This window comes from Podarcis raffonei, chromosome 7, assembly GCF_027172205.1.
Source record: "Podarcis raffonei isolate rPodRaf1 chromosome 7, rPodRaf1.pri, whole genome shotgun sequence".
In the NCBI taxonomy this organism is placed as follows: Eukaryota; Metazoa; Chordata; class Lepidosauria; order Squamata; family Lacertidae; genus Podarcis; species Podarcis raffonei.
Genome location: NC_070608.1, coordinates 57,416,001 through 57,437,118, shown reverse-complemented (window position 1 = coordinate 57,437,118; position 21,118 = coordinate 57,416,001). Strand labels below are relative to the sequence as shown.

The 21,118-nt window shown below is 39.6% G+C and overlaps 1 protein-coding gene across 1 annotated transcript in view; it reads right to left on the bottom strand.

Annotated features, from left to right (window-relative positions):
* Nucleotides 1-18,265, bottom strand: part of CTDP1 (CTD phosphatase subunit 1) — a 46,599-nt gene extending 28,334 nt beyond the window's left edge. Inside the window, exons 1-7 of the mRNA XM_053396699.1 lie at nt 17,469-18,265; nt 12,045-12,128; nt 10,372-10,465; nt 9,192-9,320; nt 7,877-8,027; nt 3,281-3,371; nt 1,279-1,445 (exon numbers count right to left, since the gene is read on the bottom strand). Of these exons, the coding sequence (XP_053252674.1) occupies nt 1,279-1,445; nt 3,281-3,371; nt 7,877-8,027; nt 9,192-9,320; nt 10,372-10,465; nt 12,045-12,128; nt 17,469-17,788 (1,036 nt within the window). The 5' untranslated portion in view covers nt 17,789-18,265. The remainder of the gene's footprint in view (nt 1-1,278; nt 1,446-3,280; nt 3,372-7,876; nt 8,028-9,191; nt 9,321-10,371; nt 10,466-12,044; nt 12,129-17,468) is intronic.
* Nucleotides 18,266-21,118: the final 2,853 nt, after the last annotated feature.

Sequence of the window (21,118 nt, the reverse complement as noted above, 5' to 3'; positions counted from 1 at the left end):
GTTAATTGGGGGGGGGGGGCTGTAAAGTTTTGAAATGAAGACAACTGCCTTAAAATAGAGCTGATACAGCATGCCTGGCTTTAAAAGCACATTTACTAAAAAGGTTAATGTTCTAATTTTAGCACACCCAAATAACTACACATGGATGGGCTATTTTCTACTAAGCTACTTCAACGGAGCTTAAATTCCACTAAAGGCACCTTTAGTTTCACTGTCACCATCTGAAAACATGCTTACACTACTTGTTAGTTTAGGCTGAGGAGACTGATTTGGAACTACAGTATTCCGAGTCACATTCATTTTCACTAAAGGAAGGTTCTAACAATAACTAGCCTGTGGGCAATTTATCACACTTTATCCTCTTCATGGTTGTGCTTGTGACTGAGGGGTAAAACAGACATGACATTTAAAAAGTCTGTGTTTTTTTGTTTTTGCCGTCCTTTAAAATAGCTATGGGGTAGAGGGATTCATATTTGGACCATAGGGTTGAAGACCTTCCAGGGCTCATTTTTCCCAACAAAAATCTCTCCCTGCCCACAGGTCAGGTAATACTGCAGTCAATGAGAGCTTCAGGGACAAAAATGGTTGTTTGGAGTATGCTAATATTCTACGGGAAAACAGCATAGCAAGAGAAAGATTTTAAACCCTGCCCTACCCTAGGAGCTCCTATTTTTTAAAAGGGGGGGGGTGAGGATCCATAAGAATCATGCTTAATATAATATCTAGTTTGCGCTTCTAAACTATTTTAAACTGCCCAATTTGACTTGTACTGCATCAAATTGTTAAGTTTTATGGAATAAAAGCAATCTTAGTAATGGAACTTTTTTCCCATGGAAAAAGATGATACAGTATTGTATCATCTTCACAGGAGGCAAGCAAGAGGGGCCCTAACCCTGTGTTAAATAATGCTGTGCTCCAATTGAAGGATGTATCTTTGGAGAATGCAACTCGTGATTTTAAATTTGATTTCAACTCGAGGCAACTTGGTGTATTGAGATTCCCCCCAAATGCTGTGTAACAGTGCAACAAATTCTATAGACCCAGCAGATCTGCCTGAGAAGTAGTATAAATACAATGAATAAAGGTGATCCAGTATTCTGGTAAAAGGTAAAGGTAAAGGACCCCTGACAGGTAAGTCCAGTCGCGAACTATTCAGGTAGTCAAACTGAAAAGGAATCTGACCCTGAAATCCTCACTTCTACTGGTTTTGAAAAACTGTTTTAAGAACTGTTTTAATGAATTGTTTAAAAATATCATGTTATCGAAAAAACATGTTACCTGTTTTTCTCATTTGAACTTCCCTTGATCCAGGCGGTGCATTAATATCGCCTATGCCCTGAAAGTATACGTATTTCTTCACAGTTATCAAATTAGGTGCATATTTCCAGACATCCTCTCTGTCATCAATAATACAAACCATGGAATCACCGCAAGGAAATAAGTTTCTAGAAACAGGAGAAAGATTAAGTGAAATGGACTGATTAGAGAACTCTTTAAAATGATTCATATTAAGGCATATCTACTCAATAAAGATATAAAATAGGAAGACATTCTAAATTCACATATTGATTACAGTTCTTTACATTATCAGTTTTTTTCTTAAAGCAACTACCATTTTATCTGTATCATCACAATGAATAATATTTATCAGTTTTACTTAAAACTGTCCAGAAGCTGACCAAAGAAAACAAACCATGATATTGAATTGACAAAGATACGTATAAATATATATAAACATACACAAGGCCTTCACTTTTAAATGCACAGAAAATAAAAATCAGATCTACCAAGAATGATTTTTTTTGATAATCAGCTGTTACGAAGATGGGCAGTAGAAAGCATCACCTGTAACTCTGCCACCTGGAAAACAATTCAATCAATCACTGCTTTCAACTAAGCTATATTATGTGATTAACAAAGTAGTGTCAGGTACCACCTAGTGGTATGACTGAGGCTGTTCTCCTGGAAAAAACAATAGAATTGTCTTATAATCCCCCCCCCAATAGCTTTCACTTTGAATGCCATTAGAATTTTCAAGTTAGGGTGCAGCTATTTATGACAGAAATGTTGGATAGGCAATGGGAGCACGAAACTGCACTATTTTATTTTATTTTTATAAAGGAATCAAAATACTATGACTCAGCTTCTTTGGATGGTAAAGGTAATAGTTTCATACTCAAAGCTTTGATATGTGCAGTACATATAGAAACAGCATAACATTCAATCATGCTGTATAAGAGATTTAAAATGGACCTATTACCCATGAAAATCTGTTTCAATCGATTTGTCAGGCAGGTCAGAGATCCTGCTACACTGATGTATCCAACACAGCTCTGTCCAACTAGGAGACAAGTCCTGCTTAGTTGCATAGTTTTCTTAGGGCCTGTAATAAATTACTCCCCACTTTCAGCTCTACACAGAGAGACTGAAGGAATCATTGGGTTCATGTGTTTCTGCTCCAATCCGCTTGCCAAATCTAGAAGATAATGTTTGCGACCAAAGACGCTGAGAACCAAAGATGCTGAGCCTACTTGAATGCAGGCTCTCTGTTTTTCTAGATACTGAATATACTAAACAAAAATGGCTTATACCCAGGGCAGGGGAGATTTCTACTGAAATACCTGGGGGATGTTCTGCTGTGGGTGGGTGTGCACAAGTGTAGAGTGTAACACCTGAACAGGCTCCTATTCTGCAGTTCCCAAGGTCAAAATAGATATGATGGCAGCACGCCCAACCCCAGTCATGCCAAATCCCTACAAAAGCAGAAGGGGAGGGGGAGGAAGGGGGAGATTTAAAGCATGGTGTGAATGGGCAGAGCTGAACCTTTCCATCACCCATGGTTTCTCCCTGAAGCAACCTTAAAAACAACAACATATTTTTGTTCTGATTGAACTCCATGACACAAAGTAACCTCCATTGGAACTGAAGTAGCTTTAAAAAAAGAAGTAGTTTGGGGCAGGGAATTCACAGGCAGAAAAAAGATGCACTCCTATAAATAATTCTAACTCGCATTCCTGCCACCTGAAAATCACTTCAAATGCAAATAGTTATAGAAAAACAAAAGCAAAGGCAATCTATTTTCTTATCAGTTTCTGTTAATGTGGGCAGGATATAATCTCCATTTCTTTACAATAAAAAGGCATTGAGATGTATATGTTTATGACCAGGAGTGGCAGGTTGGGGAGTTTAAAAAAGTAGTTAGATACTGAAATTATGTTATTTGTTTCCAACAGTATCCCTCCAAAGGCTTCACGAACAATATTCCAATCCCAATACATACCTAAGGTTCCCAGTTTTAGAATATGGATCAATACATTCATCCCTTGACAATATTCGATGGGAAAAAAGCTTCTTTTCGGAGTCCAAGAATGCTTTTAAGGAAAAGAAGTTCACAATTAATATGTATTTTCCACAAGAATCATCATACTTAGTATGATTTTCTTTGGAATACCACAGGATCGTTTTAGCCAAAAACAGATTTAATATGAATTACTGTGCATAACTAAAATTTATTAATGAGATCCCCAAATACATTCATCTACTACATACACCATAAATACTACACATAAATCAAGAGACCGGTATTAAGCCATTAAGGCTGCAATCCTATATACCCTTAGAAGCAAGTCTCCCTGAATTCAATAAAGATTATTTCAGAGTAGGTATGTATGGTATTGTGCCATAAATAATTGTAATAAATACTTGCTAATATAACTTGTAACATGACTGATAGGGTCACAATAACATGTCTACTCAGAAGAAAGTCCAATGGAAATTCATGGGGTTTTTTCCCAAGCAACTGGGCTTATGAGTGCCTCCTGGATGTTTTTTAATAAAATGTGAGTTTTCGTTAGATTGGAAAAAAAGGTTTTGAAGTTTATATTTGCAGTTTATTTAAGAGTAAACATAGCATATTTAGGTCAACATATTGGCCAGTCAAGCATCACATCTTGTTTTGCGATTCAACAGTACACCCCATTGTAAAAACTTCATAGCAAGTCTCAGCATTAGTCGATTTCCCCCATTTGTTCAGTGCCATGTCTTGGGTTTGTAGATACCCAAAGCAGTGGAAAGCATCCTACAATTCTTAAGCAAAATGGGCAAGTTAAGGGAAAGTTTAAATAGGAGTTCTTGTAGTTGCAGGTTTTAAGTTATACTTGTAAGATTTGAACATAAATACTACTGAGCTATCTTGAAATAGTAATAATAGCCTTGTTTTTTAAAACATGGCTGGATGACAATTGTCTTGAAAAACTGTTTTTAAGGACTATAATCAGGTAAGAATTCTGCATTTGATTTCTTGGCTACTTCCTCATGTTACATAAACCATTTTTAGTTTCATCAGTGGGGGAATCACATTAAAGCAGGCCTGCACTTGTGGTCTACCAGTCACATATTGCAGTTTCATAAGCCTCCTGGTTTAGCTGCTTGCCAGAGATTGCACAAATTAAAGGGTTGTCAAGCATCTGGCACCACAAAATATATGTCAGGGTCGGCTGCATTCACTTTGGTGTGTCACAGGTTGCATCATTATGTATCTGGAGAAGCCCAGTGCAAACTTTGTTTTATAAACTAACACTGTCAAAATTTCTGAAAAAGTTATTTTAAAATTGTGACCCCTATGGTACTGTGCAATATCCATTTCTAGACATGACTGGTGATTCAGGGAGTGATGTGATGCACTTTGAAGGATTTGGATGTTCAGAGGCTATTGACGCAGCACTTTCTAGAGTTCCCTATAAAAGGTTTCAGTGACACACTTCCCAATATCACTAGTCACCTATCAAAAATTGATACATGTAGGCAAAAACTATTGTGTCTTACAGGGATAACTTAAAACCCACAAATACAAGAAAATTTGAGAGTTAAGGATAGAAGTTCAACCTTAACTCACCCGACTATGCTTAAGAATTTCAGCAAATTCATGTAGGGTCATCCCCTTGCAGTACCTAGGCATAATGAATTGAAAGAATTAGCTAGACAGAACCATCACCAAGTAAACTTAGAAAGATGCATTGGCCTACTAAAGTGAAATAAGCCACTTAATGTAGAAAATAAGAGTGAGGTGCGAATATTTTAAATAAAAATGTTACAACAGTATTTCCATAAATGGTCTGTTGTCCCCCCCCCCCCATATTCATTACCTACACAAGTCAATTGCTAACTAGATTGGTTGGTGGGCTAGAACAAAACACAAGCCCCCTCCTACAAGTTCCTCACAGCTGAGTGAGTTCACTTTGAGTCTCTTCCTGGAGATAAAGGTAGGGCCTTGAACAACAGAAACAGGGAGAAATGATCACTATATCAGCCAGTATATCACCTGGCCAGTCCTTTATTAATCTATATGTATCAGCACATGTAGATTAGGGCTAAGGAGAAAGTGGAAAAAATAAGGAACAGATTCTTCTTCTTTCAACAGATACCACCGTCCCGAAGAGACCAATTAGCAGGAATAAACAGCTTACATTCAAGAATCAGTTGAGGAATAAATCGGGAAATACTTTTAAATACACCTGCTATTTAATTATATCAAAATAATAAAATTATGTGTCAATTGAGACTTTCCTAAGAACATATTTCATTTATGGGTGATTTACATTTCCATGCATGAACAACAATACCCAGTGGCTCGATTAGCAACTAACTCAAAGTAATGGTTATTTAATGACCTGGTTTGCACAATCAATTCATGACTCAACAAGCCAAAATATGAATGACTCCATGCACTTGCATGCGGCGTCCATCACACAAGTGGAGAAATAAACCAGGAAGCTGCAATTAGCTATGGCTTCCCATTATGTGGGAACCAGAAACAATGATTAATGGTTTCCAAACAAGTGAAGATTCCCAACTCATCCTTAAAAGATGTCCTAATATTCTAACTTGGTTGGACTGAATCTAGCATAGTTTCCCAGTATGCATGTAAAGGGAAACTGTGGTTAAGTACGGCTTCAATGCTCATTTGCCCACTCACACGAAAAGAGGACTTTGGGGCTGCATGAGGGTGATGTAGCCTGTGCAAATCCTAGTTTATAAAGCAGAGTTAATAGATTAAATACATTTCTTTCTCAACCCAAGAACTGCATTCCCTTATAGGGAACCTTTATGTGCACCCCATCAGCATCCATTCCCATTATCTTTCATACACATGCTTACACCCATTCTCATCCTTGACTGGCCAGGTTGGCTGGAAACTGGAATCCAACAATATTTGGAGGGCCACGGGTTTTTCATTCCGGCTCCACTGCACATTAAATGAAGTCTTCATTCAACACAATTTCTCTTTAAATTTACTGCCACCTTGTGTTTGAAGGATGCACACACTATTGTAAACAATGACTGCTATAAAAACACACAGCTGGATAGTTGATTTTCTTCTTTCAAGCAGAACCATGACATTTCCTAGATAGATCTGAGGGAAAAAGTGAATCCCTCCACCCTGATTACATACCCCACTCTTTTCAGGGCAGTTATATATTATTCATCACTTCTGTCTTCTCATGGTCTCATGTTGAGGGACAATAGTGATTTTCAAAACAGAAGAAAGTTTGCATCTTGGAGCAAAGTCTGCAAACTGATCTCATGGGTACATTATCAGATTAGCCATGTACGTTCCCCATTTTTATTCCTCCTCTTCCCACCTCCCCTCATAGCTTTGTGTAATGCCAGATAAAGCATTCTGGAGAACCTGAAAGCTTCTGCAACAGTTTGGCTTGTCCCAGTGAAGGTACTGCACAATTGCAGATTTTTGGTTTTGTTCTTACAAATGAATGTTGCTTTTTATGTGCTTTGTAAAACTGAGGGCAATATCCAACGAAGTAGTTCAGTTAGTGCATGGACCTCTGGCTGTGCAATGGAACTTCTCCCTGTCTTCTCCCTCAGCAACCTCTATGTTTGTTCTGGGGGTTCCCTCTAAACCTGCAGAACAGATATGGGGAGGGCATGGGGGGCATCAGGGAGAGGTGACATTCTATTGAGAAGCCAGACGTTCTTGTGCTAATGGAACTACTTCATTGGATACCACCTAGAGTGCTTTAAATAGGCCAAATTAACAAGAAGTCAATGGTAGATGCAATAGGATAATAATGCTTTCAGCACCAAAGAACTTTAATTTACTGCCTGTTGGAATACAGTGGAACCTTGGTTTTCGAAAGTAATCTGTTCCAGAAGACCGTTTGACTTCCAAAATGTTTGAAAACCAAAAACTCAATACAGAAGCCTCAATATAATAGGGGAACTCAAAACGGAAGCCACGTGGAATGTTCAGCTTCCAAAAAGCATTTGAAAACAGAAGCAGCTACTTCTGGGTTTTTGGCATTCAAAAGCTGAAACGTTCGACTTCTGAGATGCTCGAAAACCGAGGTTCTACTGCCTTCATTCCTCATGTAAATGAAACAATGCACCTAGCCACAATTTAGCTGGATCAAAACTCTAAATAAAAGGGATGATGATCCAATTCTCTCAATCCCATGCTAATCTCTTATCCTGTTGTAGATTAGCAGATATTATTGTCTGACTGTTACTCTCAGCATGATTTGTTTAAGCCACCTTGAGTGCCAATCAGGGAAAAGTGCAGGGTGTAACAACAATACTTTTGAACAAGATTTGAAAAGCAATTTGGGAACAGCGCTGCAGCCACTTGGTAGCTTCTATTCTAAGTACCATAATAATAATAATAATAATGATGATGATGAATGTTCTATATTATGGTACGTAGAATAGAACCGTAGAGTTGGAAAGGATCCTGAAAATCATCTAGTCCAACCCCCTGCGATGCAAGAATCTCACCCAGATTATACATGACAGATGGCCATCCAACCTCTGCTTATAAACCTCCAAGGAGTGAGAGTCCATCACCTCTCATGGAATTGCTTACCTGCAATTGTATGTGCATAAAGTCTGCTTCCAAAGGTAAACACATGTAGTTCATACAACTTGGCAATCTTTTCTAGGAACTCTCTGCAATGAGGACGCAACCGAGTATGTAGCATAGGCTCCCCTCGACCTAACTGAAAATGGAATATTCCCTGAAAGGGAGAGATGACTGGTAAGATGTAAGCTATAACTCATAAATAAAACCCATTTTCTGGCATATACAGAATTATTTTCAGCTTATAAAAGAATTTAGTTTTCAACTACTATTAGGTGTACCAAACTTTTAAAAATTAGCAGTTTGTATACACTTACAAATATACATTATAAAGTTCAATAAAAAGAGCAGCTCAGCATTTACATTTGCTTGCCATGGTTTTTATAGTATCTCACGAACTACAACTTCTGTCAAGCCAAGCCAATGCCCAGTAATCATGAGTTGTAGTTCAGCAACATCTGGAGTCACAGGCTAGACCACCTTATCATAGAATGACTGAAAATAGTCACTATATGATGGAGTAGTATTAGCTATTTATCAAGTAGATCAATTTAGTTAAGAATATTTGGGAGCTAGCTAGGTAACTTCAGTTTCATTCCCATTTCTCTAGCTAGGAACCAGAAAGCCCACATGGGCAGCAAGTGTCTTTTCCAGATCTATCAGTTGCTACACTGGAGAGTACACCAGACCTCAGAGCAAATTTCCTAACAGCTGAAGTAGGAGAGGCTCCTGAAAAGTCCCAACCATTATGCACCTCTAGTTGTGTGGGCAAGTACTTTCACTGAATATTCACTAGATGATTATTTAACTAAGTTTCACTCAGAGAAGATCTATTGGAATTAATGGACCTAACTAGTTTTCATTAATTTCATTTAGTCTATTCTGAATTAAAATTTAGTTGTCCTACCACCTACTGTTCCTTTTCTGGCAAAAAGCAATACAAGCAGATTTCGCATAATTTTTATATTATTGATTTTATCTTGTCCCATCCTGAAGGCTGCATTTCTTATTTTCAATGCCTGGACATCAAACTCTAATGGTTGTTTCTTTGTAGTTACTGCAGATTTAGAATGTATGCCAGTATTTTTATTTATTATTGGTTTGTTTTATATTTTCTCTCAGTGCTAGATGCCTTGAATTTCTTCTGGAAGCTAGAATAATAAGCAAGGGCTTAGGATCTACTATATATTTTGGAAAGTTTTTATTTGCTATGAATTGGATGCTTCTTAGTTTATGAACTTTATAAAACATTTCATTCTTGAAATACTGAACAGTTTTAATGTATTTTGGCAAAGAACAATAATCAATAATGTTGCTTTACTCGGTTAGACATCTGTTGGCAGTGCTGTTCTGTTGTATGGATCAATGTCTGGTCCAAATCTACCATTAGCACCAGTTTTCGATTTCTGCGTAGCCTCTCCTGGTCTTCTCTTCCCAACTGCTCAGCTTGCTACAATAAAAACAGAGTAAGTGTATTTGAAGCATAAAATGAGGATTAACTTGAACAGATCTCAGTAGACACAGTGCAATGTACAGTAATTTCAAAGAAGAAAAACAAACAACAGCCAGCCAAAATTCAATTGACTAAATAGCTCCTTTCACTCATATTAAAGAACAAATAGAAGTGGAACATCATCTTAGAGTTGCCCTCTAGGCCTCCAAAATCCTAGCAATTTGTATGTATCAGACTCACTGCATCAACATGTTTAATTAGTGGATTTTGCAGCAAAGGGTTTATTTGAACTTCTGGTATGTGGCAGATGCAGTGTGCATTTTTTCCCTACAAGCAAAAAAATAAGGAGTGCTATCCAATGAAATACTTCTGTTAGTGCAAAGACTCTGATTGCAACAGAACCTCCTTCTCTTTTCATGTGCAATCTAAATTTGTCTTGGAGATTCCTCCAACCCCCCCAGAGCCGAACCCTCCATTTGTGCAAATGGAAATCCTTATGCATGTTGTACAGAGTACTCTCGTTATTTCCCCTGCTCTTAATGTACTGTAAAAGCAGCTGGTTTCCTGGGTATAACATTTTACTTGCACCCAAGTGTTTGATGGCCAAAATATACTGTTCATGGCTACATTTAAAATATTAGTTGTGAGGGTATGTGACTGATATAAACATTTTTATTTCAATTTCAACAGTATTTTAATTGTGTTGCTTTATTGCTTTTGTGTTTGGCAAAAAGACTGGGATATAAATTTAATAAGTTTGCCATCTAAACTTGTATTGGCAGGCTTTGGGCAAGAAGAATATAGAGTGAAATCCAAGGGAGAAGGCAGTAGTTCTCTCTTCAAAACTAAAATTTGATTACAACACATCAGAAACATGTATAGCTTAGGATTCTATCTACTTAAAAGAGTTGCTTTCAACTTCAAATTTAGCTAAGACAAACTTGCTGTATTACATGCGTTCATAATGAAGAAATTCTGCTAATTAGATCTGCTGAACTTTGGGCCCCTGCCAAAAATAAGGGGAAGAGTAGGAGTATACTGTACTTACTTCAGAGCTAACCATCAATTCTGGTACACTATGAACCATTGATACAGTTGCTGTGGATACTGGCATATTCTGTGTTCCATTCTTGCTTCGTAACCTAACAACGTGAAAGATATCAGACAAATTTTATTAATAACAGTTACCAAAAAACCCCCTCTAACAGGACTGATTTGTGCCGTACGTTTTAAAGACAACTACCTTATTTATCACTTGCACCAACCAGCCTTAAACAGTGTACACAAACAGTAAATTTACACAATGTTTAATTGGCAAGCAGAATAATATAATTTAAGAACAGGAAAAATGGCATACCTTGGTACAGAGACCAGAGTCACGCTTTTTAAACCAAGTAAAAAGTACCCATGTACATATACACATCTATGTACTTAAATTATTGGCATCCTATGAAGCATATAGAAAAATGGTGAAAAGGATTAGGATTCATTTCTGTTTATTGAGAGAAATGTTAGGCTTTTAGAAAGTCTTAACCATTTACAACAAATACCGCATTTCTGTTTTGCAATATAAAATTGCTTGGGTTTGGGTTTGGGTATGTTTTGTTTTACTTAAAATTCCAAAGGTGAACTGCATTTGCTCTCAGAAAGAACTAAACTGGAATATAGGAATATAGGGTGGCAGCATCCTAATATCTGAATAAAACTGCTTTCAGTGTAATGGAGGTATTAGAGTGTTGGATGAAGACCTGGGAGACCAGGATTCTAATCCCCACTCAGCAATGAAGTTCGCTTGCGGGACTTTGAGCCAGTCACTGTATCTTAGCCTAACCTACCTCCATAAGGTTGTTGTGAGGATAAAATGGGGAGGGACAAAGCCATGTGTGCTATCTTGAGCTCCTTGGAGGAAAGGTGGGCTATAAATCAAATAAATAATAATAATGGTGCATGAACAGTTGTGCAATACTGATTACGCTTGGCTTCAAAATGTTGTTCTTCATCCACCCTGCTTCATCTGCACATAAGCTGCCATATGACCTCAGTGGGCAGCAGTGTATTTTGATAGTTATATCAAGAATATCCTGTTTGGCCTTTGTGAAGACAATGGACACAAAATGGATATTTAAACATGAAGGTTTTTTACAGGCAACAGCCTTAATCTTTATTTCAAACTCCCAAGACTCCCAAGATTAATCAATTCTATTAATCAGAACTATTTCAAGTTCTTGACTGTATTTCTGGAGACCTGAACAGGGAACAGTTCCTACTACAAAAGAAATTTTACTGTTGTGGTTTTCTATGTACAACATTGTCACCCATTTGGTTCTTTATTGTTGCATTTATGCCCAATAGTTCAGCAAGTATGTTTTACATTCCTTTTGAAAGAATGATTCTTTGGTTTATCCATCAATAAACCTGTGCTCATACCTACCAATGTTTTAGTCCGCTGCATACATTTTATGAAGAATGCCATATTTATTATCATCAAACTGATGCTTATTTCTATTTTGTAATATTATGCTGGTTCAAGTTCGCATGCTCCATACTCCCACTTATTTCTGGCAGTGCTGGGCATACAATAAACATAAATTGTTCTTTCCAAGTATGAAGAGCATTATTCCAGTGCAATGCAATTGATTTCAGTTTAAATTCATCAAAGGTGACAATCCTGTTTAATGCAGCACCATCAGTAGAATTCAAAGTCCATACAACAATACTCACTGTGTCAAATCCTGGCCACACTCTGCACATAAGCCTTTCATAACAACTGGATGGCTGCATCCTTCCAGCCGCACCAGGACACCTCTGGAAAGCAAAGAAAAATCTTATTTAAGGAAAAACTGATTGTATTATATTATATTCTGTATCAGATTAGAAATAGGGAAATCAGGGTTTACACTGACTGTCACACTGAGTACTAGAGCAGCAGTTACCAACCTACCTCCTCCCCCCAGACCACCTGAAAATTGCTGGGGTGTGTGTGTGCATGGGGGTATCTCAGTAGACCACTCAAAATTGTTCTGAATATTAAAAGCACATATAATGCACATTTTAATATCAGTATTCCTGCTTTTCTAATGGGATAGATATGCCTGTTTTGTGAATGAAGTCCTATGAAGCTAAATGTAATGTTTGTTAGCCTCTGATCAGGTTCAGTGTTTATTTTGCTACTGCACTTGGAAGTATGGTAGCTGTTAACTTTTTAATACGCCATCTGTGTGGTGGTCATGAAGAACCAGTGATCCATAGATCACAGTCTGAAAATCTTGGCAACAGTTGCTTGGAGGACACAAACATAAAAACTATCCATGATATTTCACAACTTTCTTATGTTGATTCACACAATACAGAATGTGTTTGCTTAATAGTTTTCTTTATGCTTATTTCTATTTATTTTTTATAACAGCTGAATTTATTACTGTTCACTTTAGTTATTAAAAAGCCCTCTTTTAAAGGATTTAACTGATCCCAGAAAGCATACATTTTACAGAGATATTCTATCTGGGCACAATCCATAGCATAAGGACTGTGCCGTAGTGCAGTGGTAGAACACCTGCTTTGCATGCAGAAAGTAGGACAAGGTATCTCCAGGTAGTGTTGGAAAAGAACCCTGTCTGAAATCCTGGAGAGCCAATCCCAGTCAGCATACACAATACTGAAATAGATGGACCAATGGTCTGACTCAACATAGGGAAGCTTCCGAATGTTCCTATTTCATTGGGGAGTTCTCCTGAACAATGTCAATGAAATGAATGGATTGTTTGAAATGAATGCTTGATTAAGATCAGGGAAATGGCTTACGGTTGGGACAGGGCTCATAGCTATCTGAAGTACTATTTGACAGGTCATTTTAGTTCCACCTCATAGGAATAAAGTTCTTGTTTTGAATGGTTTTTTTGTTTTTAAGGAGATAAAAATGTAGACCAAGTACTATTTTAAATGGTTTAACAGCATGGCTCTCTTACTATCCTAGAATGGGCTTGTAAAAAGTATGCACAATACTACAACCTAACGTTTTGAGATGATGTGAAGTTCTGTGCATTTAGTTTCACTAAAAGGCACACACCTCTAGAAAATCCCAAATAGCACATTTTCAAGACACATTTCAATCTGATTTGCCAGTTTTAGAATTCAAATTGGTTTGGTTGCTCAGTGGATGACCTTCACTGTGAAAAGGACTGCAGAGTGTAATTCTACTAATAATCCTGTGTGCCCTCAAGGTTTCTTGGTACTCTCTCACATTATGTACTTCTTATCTGCCTGTTCAAAATGTGAGATGAGGGCACAGCACCTTGGTGATTCCACTTCCTTATAAGGGAGAGCCATTACCACTGGTGCAATCCATTACATATATGCTACGGGGTGCCACAGGGTTATATCTTGTTGAGACATGAACATGAAACTGTTGCAGAAAAACATACATGCTCTGGAGTAAAGTGTCATCAGTATGTACAGTCACATCCAGGTGAGATGGTGGCATTTTAGCCAAGGTGGTGCCTTTCAGCTGTTGTAGGACTCCAACTTGGCTCAATTCTAGGCAGCAAGGTCATCAAGATAGCATGCTGACCACTCCTGTTCTAAGCTACTGCTTTGACTTGGTAATACGATGGGTGAGGGCTAATAAGGTGAAACACTGTATTTGGCTTGTCCTTGCACTACTTGTTAGGGATGCTTAGGCCTGCTCTCAACTCTTTTGTTTATGGGTGCCTAAGTGATATCTTTGCTTAAAGCACTCTTTACCAACTTAGATTAGTGTGCAAATTGTGGCCTTCCAGAACAAATGCAATATTCCCATTGTTATCCATGGGCTTTCTGTGAAAAGCATTATACTCCTGCAACATGGCAGTTCAAGTTATTAATAGGTACTCAGGATGCTAAGCATATTTTGCCTGTATTGACAAAATGTTGTATTTAAATTGGCTTCCAGTTTGTTACCAGGTATACCTTCAAAGATTTTGATTTTTAAAGCCCCAAACTGCCTGGAAGTGAGGTATCTGAAGGATTGTATTATCCCATATGAACTCTTTTGTTAAGGTCATCTTCTGGGTGTTTCCTCCTTTGAATAACTTTTCACTTTATAACACCCTGAGTGTGGAATGCTCTTCCCAAGGAGGTTCAGCAGGCATCTCTCACAATATGTTTTAGGAAGCAATCCTAAGTATGGAAAACCAGTTTGATTTATGCAGACCTAAGTTAAGTCGCATAAAGTACATCATTTCCAAACTCCATTCAGGCGCAGCCTGACAGAGGGAAAACAAGCCTTTAAAATAGTTTCCCATCCCCACCATTTGCCTGGAGCACTTATTTTTCAGGGCTCACTGTAGTGTCAGTTTCGTCAAACTTGGCTCAGTCAGCTTAGCCCTGGTTGAGCAGGGATGCGGGAGTTATTTACACCTGCAAACCTCTGGCTGAGTCAGGCTTGGGGACTTGTGCCTGTATAGCCCAGCTGAGCTGGGAACTGGCTGGCTGACCTCGAGATCTGCCACATCCTAACTTGCTCATCCTGATGGATCTAGGATTAGCACCGTGCCCTTAGGCCCTTAGGTAAGAACCATTCAATTCTCAAAAGCCTTGTCTACAGTGTACTTTTGATAATCATGCTTTGGTTGATGCTTTGAATTGGCTTTATTTTTACACATACACACACTTAAACAAACAGTCAGGATATTCATTACAAACAATAAGTAAGGATACACATTTTAAATAAATAAATAAATAAATAAATAAATAAGACATGGTAGATACCTTTATCCACTCCAAAACTGAGCTCAAACAAAAACAGACACTGAATACTGATAAGGCCATTTGCAGAAGGACATCTGCAGGCAGATAACAGCTAAACTACTTGTTCAGAGCAACATAGGATCCTTGCTGCATGGGAAGAAAAAAGGCTAACCCAGAGACATGCACATTCTTGTGTGTATATATGTCTAGTACACATAGGAAACGAGACATATCATAAAGGCAAAGGAGAAGATGGGGCAGATTTGATCTACTTGATTTCTGTACTAACCACAGAAGGAAAAAAGCCCCTACTTCCTCAGCCAGCATGAAAACCAAGCAGGCACTTGGATAAAGGAAAGATCCACCTGTCCTTCCTCCACCTGTATTCTTGATAGTGCATCCACAGAGCAGGTCAATATCACATGTAGTTTCCTATCCCAAGGTACTATGTATCTCAGTATCTAAATGCACATCCCAAACTACATAACAGCATCTTTTTGCATACATATATCTCTGGAATGAAGTTAGAGAGTGTAGCTACTCTGAAATCTTCTTTGATAGCTATGTTCAGGGATGACAAGAGTTAAGGTCCATCAACTTCTGGGGTGTGATTCCCCACCCGAAATTTAATGTCTAATTAATTTTACAATAGCGTTTCCTACATTTTTTGTGTTCAGGTACAACATAGGCCAAGAAATCACTGCAAATTAGGAACTAAAGAAAAAAGTAACCAAGATGAAAAACTGTTCTGAACTGGATCAGACTTGTGTAATTAGAGTAATCTTGGGTATTAGAATGAGTGTTTCATTTGTATAAACAGACATAAATTTAAGTGATAAAGTCCAACATATTTAATTTTAATATTTCATCTACATTTTACCAAGGCCTGCTTCCTCCATACAGTTTACACTCATGACTGCAGCTCTGACTTATTTAGGTTAATTAAGGTGTCTCTAATCACAGGCTGTTTATCTTGCTGTTACTCACTTTGAGCCCTTGGGCTAGGGTGTACTACAAATTTAAACACAAACAACACACTCTACATCAGGTTTACATCCCACCCTTTCTTCAAGGAATTCAGGACATTCTATTCTCACAACAATCCTGTAAGGTAGGTTATCCTGAGACAGCAACTGGCACAAAGTCACTCAGTATGCTTTGCAATTTGTACTCAGTTTCTTCCAGTCTATGCCAAATGCTCTAACCATGGCACCACATTGTCTTTCCATAAATATATAGCTCAAGTCACTGTATTTTAGTGGGATAAATTTGTCCTCCTTTCCTCCTTCTCGCCTTTTATCATCTCTTCTGCTGTCAAAGTTTTACTATAAGGTCCCCAATGGAAAAACCTTGAAATACAACAACAACTGGAGAGCTACAGGTTCCCCAGCCCTATATTACAGTAATTAGTTCAATGTCAGGCAGAACATGCACAAAACAGTAAGTAGCTAGTCAAGCTCTACTATGATGTCACAACAAATCACCAAATGACATAGAAAGAAATGAGTAAGAAGGGTCTTATGAGAGCTTTGAGATTTGCTGAGGAGGACCTTCTTGCAATACTACCATACACTGAAATTTGGGGGCCTATGACTAGCCTAGAAAACCTTCTGGGCAATGGCAAAGGCTATGGAAAACTCTCATCCCTGATATATATTGTCTATCTTTCTCCCTCTTCCTATAGGCCTCCTGAACATTAAAGGTGATGGTCTGTTCAGCAATGTAGTCAGATGGAATAGTTTCTTTAAACTGGATTGTGTTCTTTGGGGCTTTTAAAAGCTCGTTTTGAATTCCAATTACTTGTTATGTTCTGTGGGCTATAAATAAAAGAAAGCTGTTTCACTCCATTTTTGCCCCTTAGTTTCCAAGGTAAGCTGCCTGTAGCTTGTCTGCACATCTTTGAAAACTTCACTTCAGAAGTGTTAAAGCCATGTGGGAACCTACATTATTGCAACTGGCCTGGCAGACTGCAAAAGCAAGTAAAAAGGGGTTGTGTTTCGCCCTTCGCTAGTCACTCCTCCCACTTCCTCCATGGAGACGGGGAGCAAAGATAGGTTTCCTAAGGCGCTTTAACCGAGACCCAAGGAAGGCGGGCGGGCAGCCTGAAGCGCCGACCGAGCCCACCTCGCTGCGGCGCCTTTTCAAATCTGGGGCCGCATCTGAGCCAGAGGAGGAGCGGGGCCTGGGCTGTCACAGGCGCCGCCGTGGAAGAGGGCGGAGAAGGCACCGGCTGCTCCTCCCGCGCTTTCCCGCCTCTCCTCACCCTGTCCCGGATCTTCGCAGGAGAGGGCAGAGCAGAGCGGATACTGGAGGCGCTTCCCAAGTCCAGGCGGAGAAGCCGAGAGGCAGAAGCCATCGGAGGCGGCGCTTTCCCGGGGCCCGGCCCACCGCCCTCCCCAAGCCCCGGCCGACCCCTCTTACCCGGGCGGGATGACTTGCCCGCGCTGCGCGCACAGCTCCCGCACCACTCCCGGCCGCTCCGCTTTGACCTTTCGCTCGGCTGTCCGCTGCGGGCCGGTCTCTGCGGCCGAGGCTCCAGGCCGGGCCGAGCCCACGATAGGCGCGCAAACCGCCAGCACCGAGCCGATCTTCACGGCCGCCCCGGCCGACACTTTCCATTCCAAGAGCCGCAGCGGCTGCGGGCCGGAGACGCGGATCTCCGTCACTTCGGACGCGGCGGCGGCGGCGTCCCCTCCTGAGGAGGAGGAGGAGGACGAGGCGGCCGCTCCCGGTTCCTCCATGGCCTCGGCCGCTGGGGCTCCCTCCCAGGCCGGGCCCGACTCGGCTAGGGACAGGTCGCTATGGCGACGGGGGCGCCGCTGCCGGTTAAATGAGGAGAATCGAACGCGAAACGTTGCGCTTCCCCCTCCCCCACCCACCAACTACCACCTTTTTTTAAAAAAAAAAATAACAACAAGAAGTAGTCACGAGCAGCGCCAACTGAGCGCGAGGTCAAGGCTCCGTTGCGCAGGCGCGGGACAACCTTTTTTTTTCTGGCGCCCGGGCCAGCTTAAAGGGGCCGCCGCGTTAAATCCGGCCCGCCTCTGGAGACAGCGAAGGCAATCGGATAGTATAGTACTGTAGCCTCTCAACACGCTCTTCCAGCTCCTGGGCGGGGCAAGTTTCAGCCCCGCCTCCCGGTTCCTTCCGGCATCGCGCGCTCCTACCTTACTGGAGACGCAAGCGCGCGTTCGCTTACACGCCCCTCCGCGTGCGCTACATAACACTGCCCCGTGTTTTTCTGCCCCGTCGAAGGGGATTGTGGGATATAGAGGCCGGCTTGCAAACCTCTTCTAACGCTAACTACAAGTCCCAGCATGCATTTCTCTGGCTGTTTGGGGCATTTGTAGCCGGCTACAGCAAACAGGACGGCAGCGGCAGTTGCTTGCTTGCTTGCTTGCTGACCTGGTTTCCTAGTAGTTGTTTAAAGTGGTAGTTGACTACAAGGGACCCTACAGAAATTCAGGAATTTTGTGTGTGTCAGCTAACGAAAAACAAAAAGCATTCCAAATAACAAGTCCATCCTTTATCAAACTTCAGGTGTGGGGATGGAGAATTATGGATTTTAAAGGTTTTAAGAAAATTGCCATGTGCATCCTAACAAGTGTTAAGAAGCTAACAGAGATGTTAACAGCGAAAAACCAGCTAACAGAGATGTTAACAGTACTTAATGTACTCCAGTATGATGAGTGATGCTTATGACAGTTCTATCCTGTACTTGTTAAATTTCCCCACACTGTAGATGAATGTGTGGGGAGGATGGTAAAACCACCCTGAAAAACACACATTTTCTATGTGTGCTTTGGTTTTCAGTAACTTTCTAATAAAGAGTTTATTTATTTCATAAGATTTATACACTGTTGGATTGTAAAAAAACCCTCAAAGTGGTTGACCAAAAGATAAAACCATACAATTGGGGTGGGGGATGCAGTACTGTACATTAAAACATACAGCAAATTAATAAAACATTAAAATTCACACCAGCATTTCTAAGCATTTTGGAAGGCTTGTCTAAATGAGAATGTTTCTAGCAGGCGCAGAAAAGAATACAGTGCCGGCTTGATATCAGTAGGAAGGGAGTTCCAAAGTGCTGCCACACTAATCAATAGATTTCTTACAAAGGTAGAATAGGTATTATGTGTAACCTGTTGTTGTTGTTTAGTCATTTAGTCGTGTCCGACTCTTATGTTTCATGTGATTATGAGATTTTGCATAAAATTGTCAATCCCCAGGAGCTTTTACTTCAGTTGGTGCTAGCAGCTAAGCTAGAACTTGCAAAGCACTGGAATAACATTCATATTTAATAGGTAATCTACTTGGCAGTGGTTTTGCAGACTATGGTGTTTTGTGATCACTGAAAAACTACTCAGTAATTCAAAGTGTCAAATGGCAAAACAAACTGAAAGATGTCTTGTTCTACAGGCATTATCTTCTGCAATTTGGGCCAGTGCAAAAACACAAACTAATAAGTAACAGCCTCTACCTGTTGTCACCTAAAGCTGCAGTCCTATACATACTCAAAAGTAAGATGCATTAAAATCAGTGGGACTTCTGAGAAAACGTATGTGAGGTTGCAAATGTACAAGACTCAGTCATCAAAAATAATTTCAGACAATCCATCTTATCCTGAGATCTCAGGATGCGTAACAGTGTTGTATAACAGTGTTGTATAATATGAAAAGGTAACATTTCCCTATCCCAAAATCTCTCCACCCAAATTTAGAATGTAAACAAAAGGAAGGTTAAAGTTGAACCAAAGCCAACCCATTTTATTTGCACTTCCGTAATTACACTTCACTGCTTCAAGTCACCATGGGCTGGATCCAGGCCAAGTTACAGAATAATCCTAACCACGTCTACTAAGAAGGAAGTTCTATTGACTTCAATGAGTCTTAATAATTGAGGTTATAATTACAGCCAGGAGTCACATTTAGGTCTCACTGAAATCAACATGGTTTTGGTAGCTGTTACTACCATAATTTTTCACATTGATATGAAAGATTCCAAATACAACTTACTTGGTCTGGATTCTGTCCCCATGCTTTGCTTTAGCCTACTCACTTCTTATCCATTGATTTCCCTGATCCTTTCTTATCAGAATTGATTATATGAAAAGTTGTTTATTCCATATAAAACCCTTGACCTATCAAAACTATTGTTTATTATTATTTATTAACTATACGCCGAACACACATACTTAGACATATCTTTTAACTTTGTTACACAAACTGATCATTCTAAACAGTGCCATGCCTCACTCTATCTATGAAAAGATATGGCTAAATAAATATAATGATAGAATTAATTGCCTGTGCAAGCTATCTTCTGGTTGTCAATAATTATTCTGGTTGACAATAAACAGCTCCCTAGATGGTGATCCATGCTTTTATCGTGTGCAGTGCTGACAGTATATTATCCTGGCATAGTTTCATTAGGGAACTCAAATAAACTTAGTAGCTACAACCATAATATCATGACTGTGGAAGCCTACGTAAGATTAAATGAGAGAAATAGCATTGAAAAGAATTAAACCTAACAAAGCAAAGCTCTCTATTAAAGCAGCAAAAAGCAACCTTACTAGCTTTTGCTGAAGTTGTTCAGTAATAAAGCAAATAAATTCCTGGAAACCAAAGCTGTTTGCAATTAGATCCTTGGCTGCACTGATGGCCCTCTGTAATTAGTGCCATAAAAGATGCCCAAGTGAAATATTTAACAATGCTGAGGTTGTTGGAGAAAATGTAATCTTTTTCCTGGCCCGAGAGGCTGTTCTGCTTGACCAGAAGCACCCATTTGATCAATTTGTGGATTTTTGTTTTCAGAAAAATGTGCTGCGGTTTCTGACATGAAACCTGGGTGAATATATTTTGTTGTTTCATTGAGTCACCAGATTCACCTTCTGGTCCTCAGATTCATTCTTCACTGATATCACAAATTCTATCCTTATCCTTCAACTATTACAACCCCAGAAACTGACCCAAGAACCCTGGCTCATTTGTGCTATCAGTAACACAGCAAAGCGACAATGGCATGTGAATTACCTTTCCCCACAAGATGGCACCACTCTCAAGTTT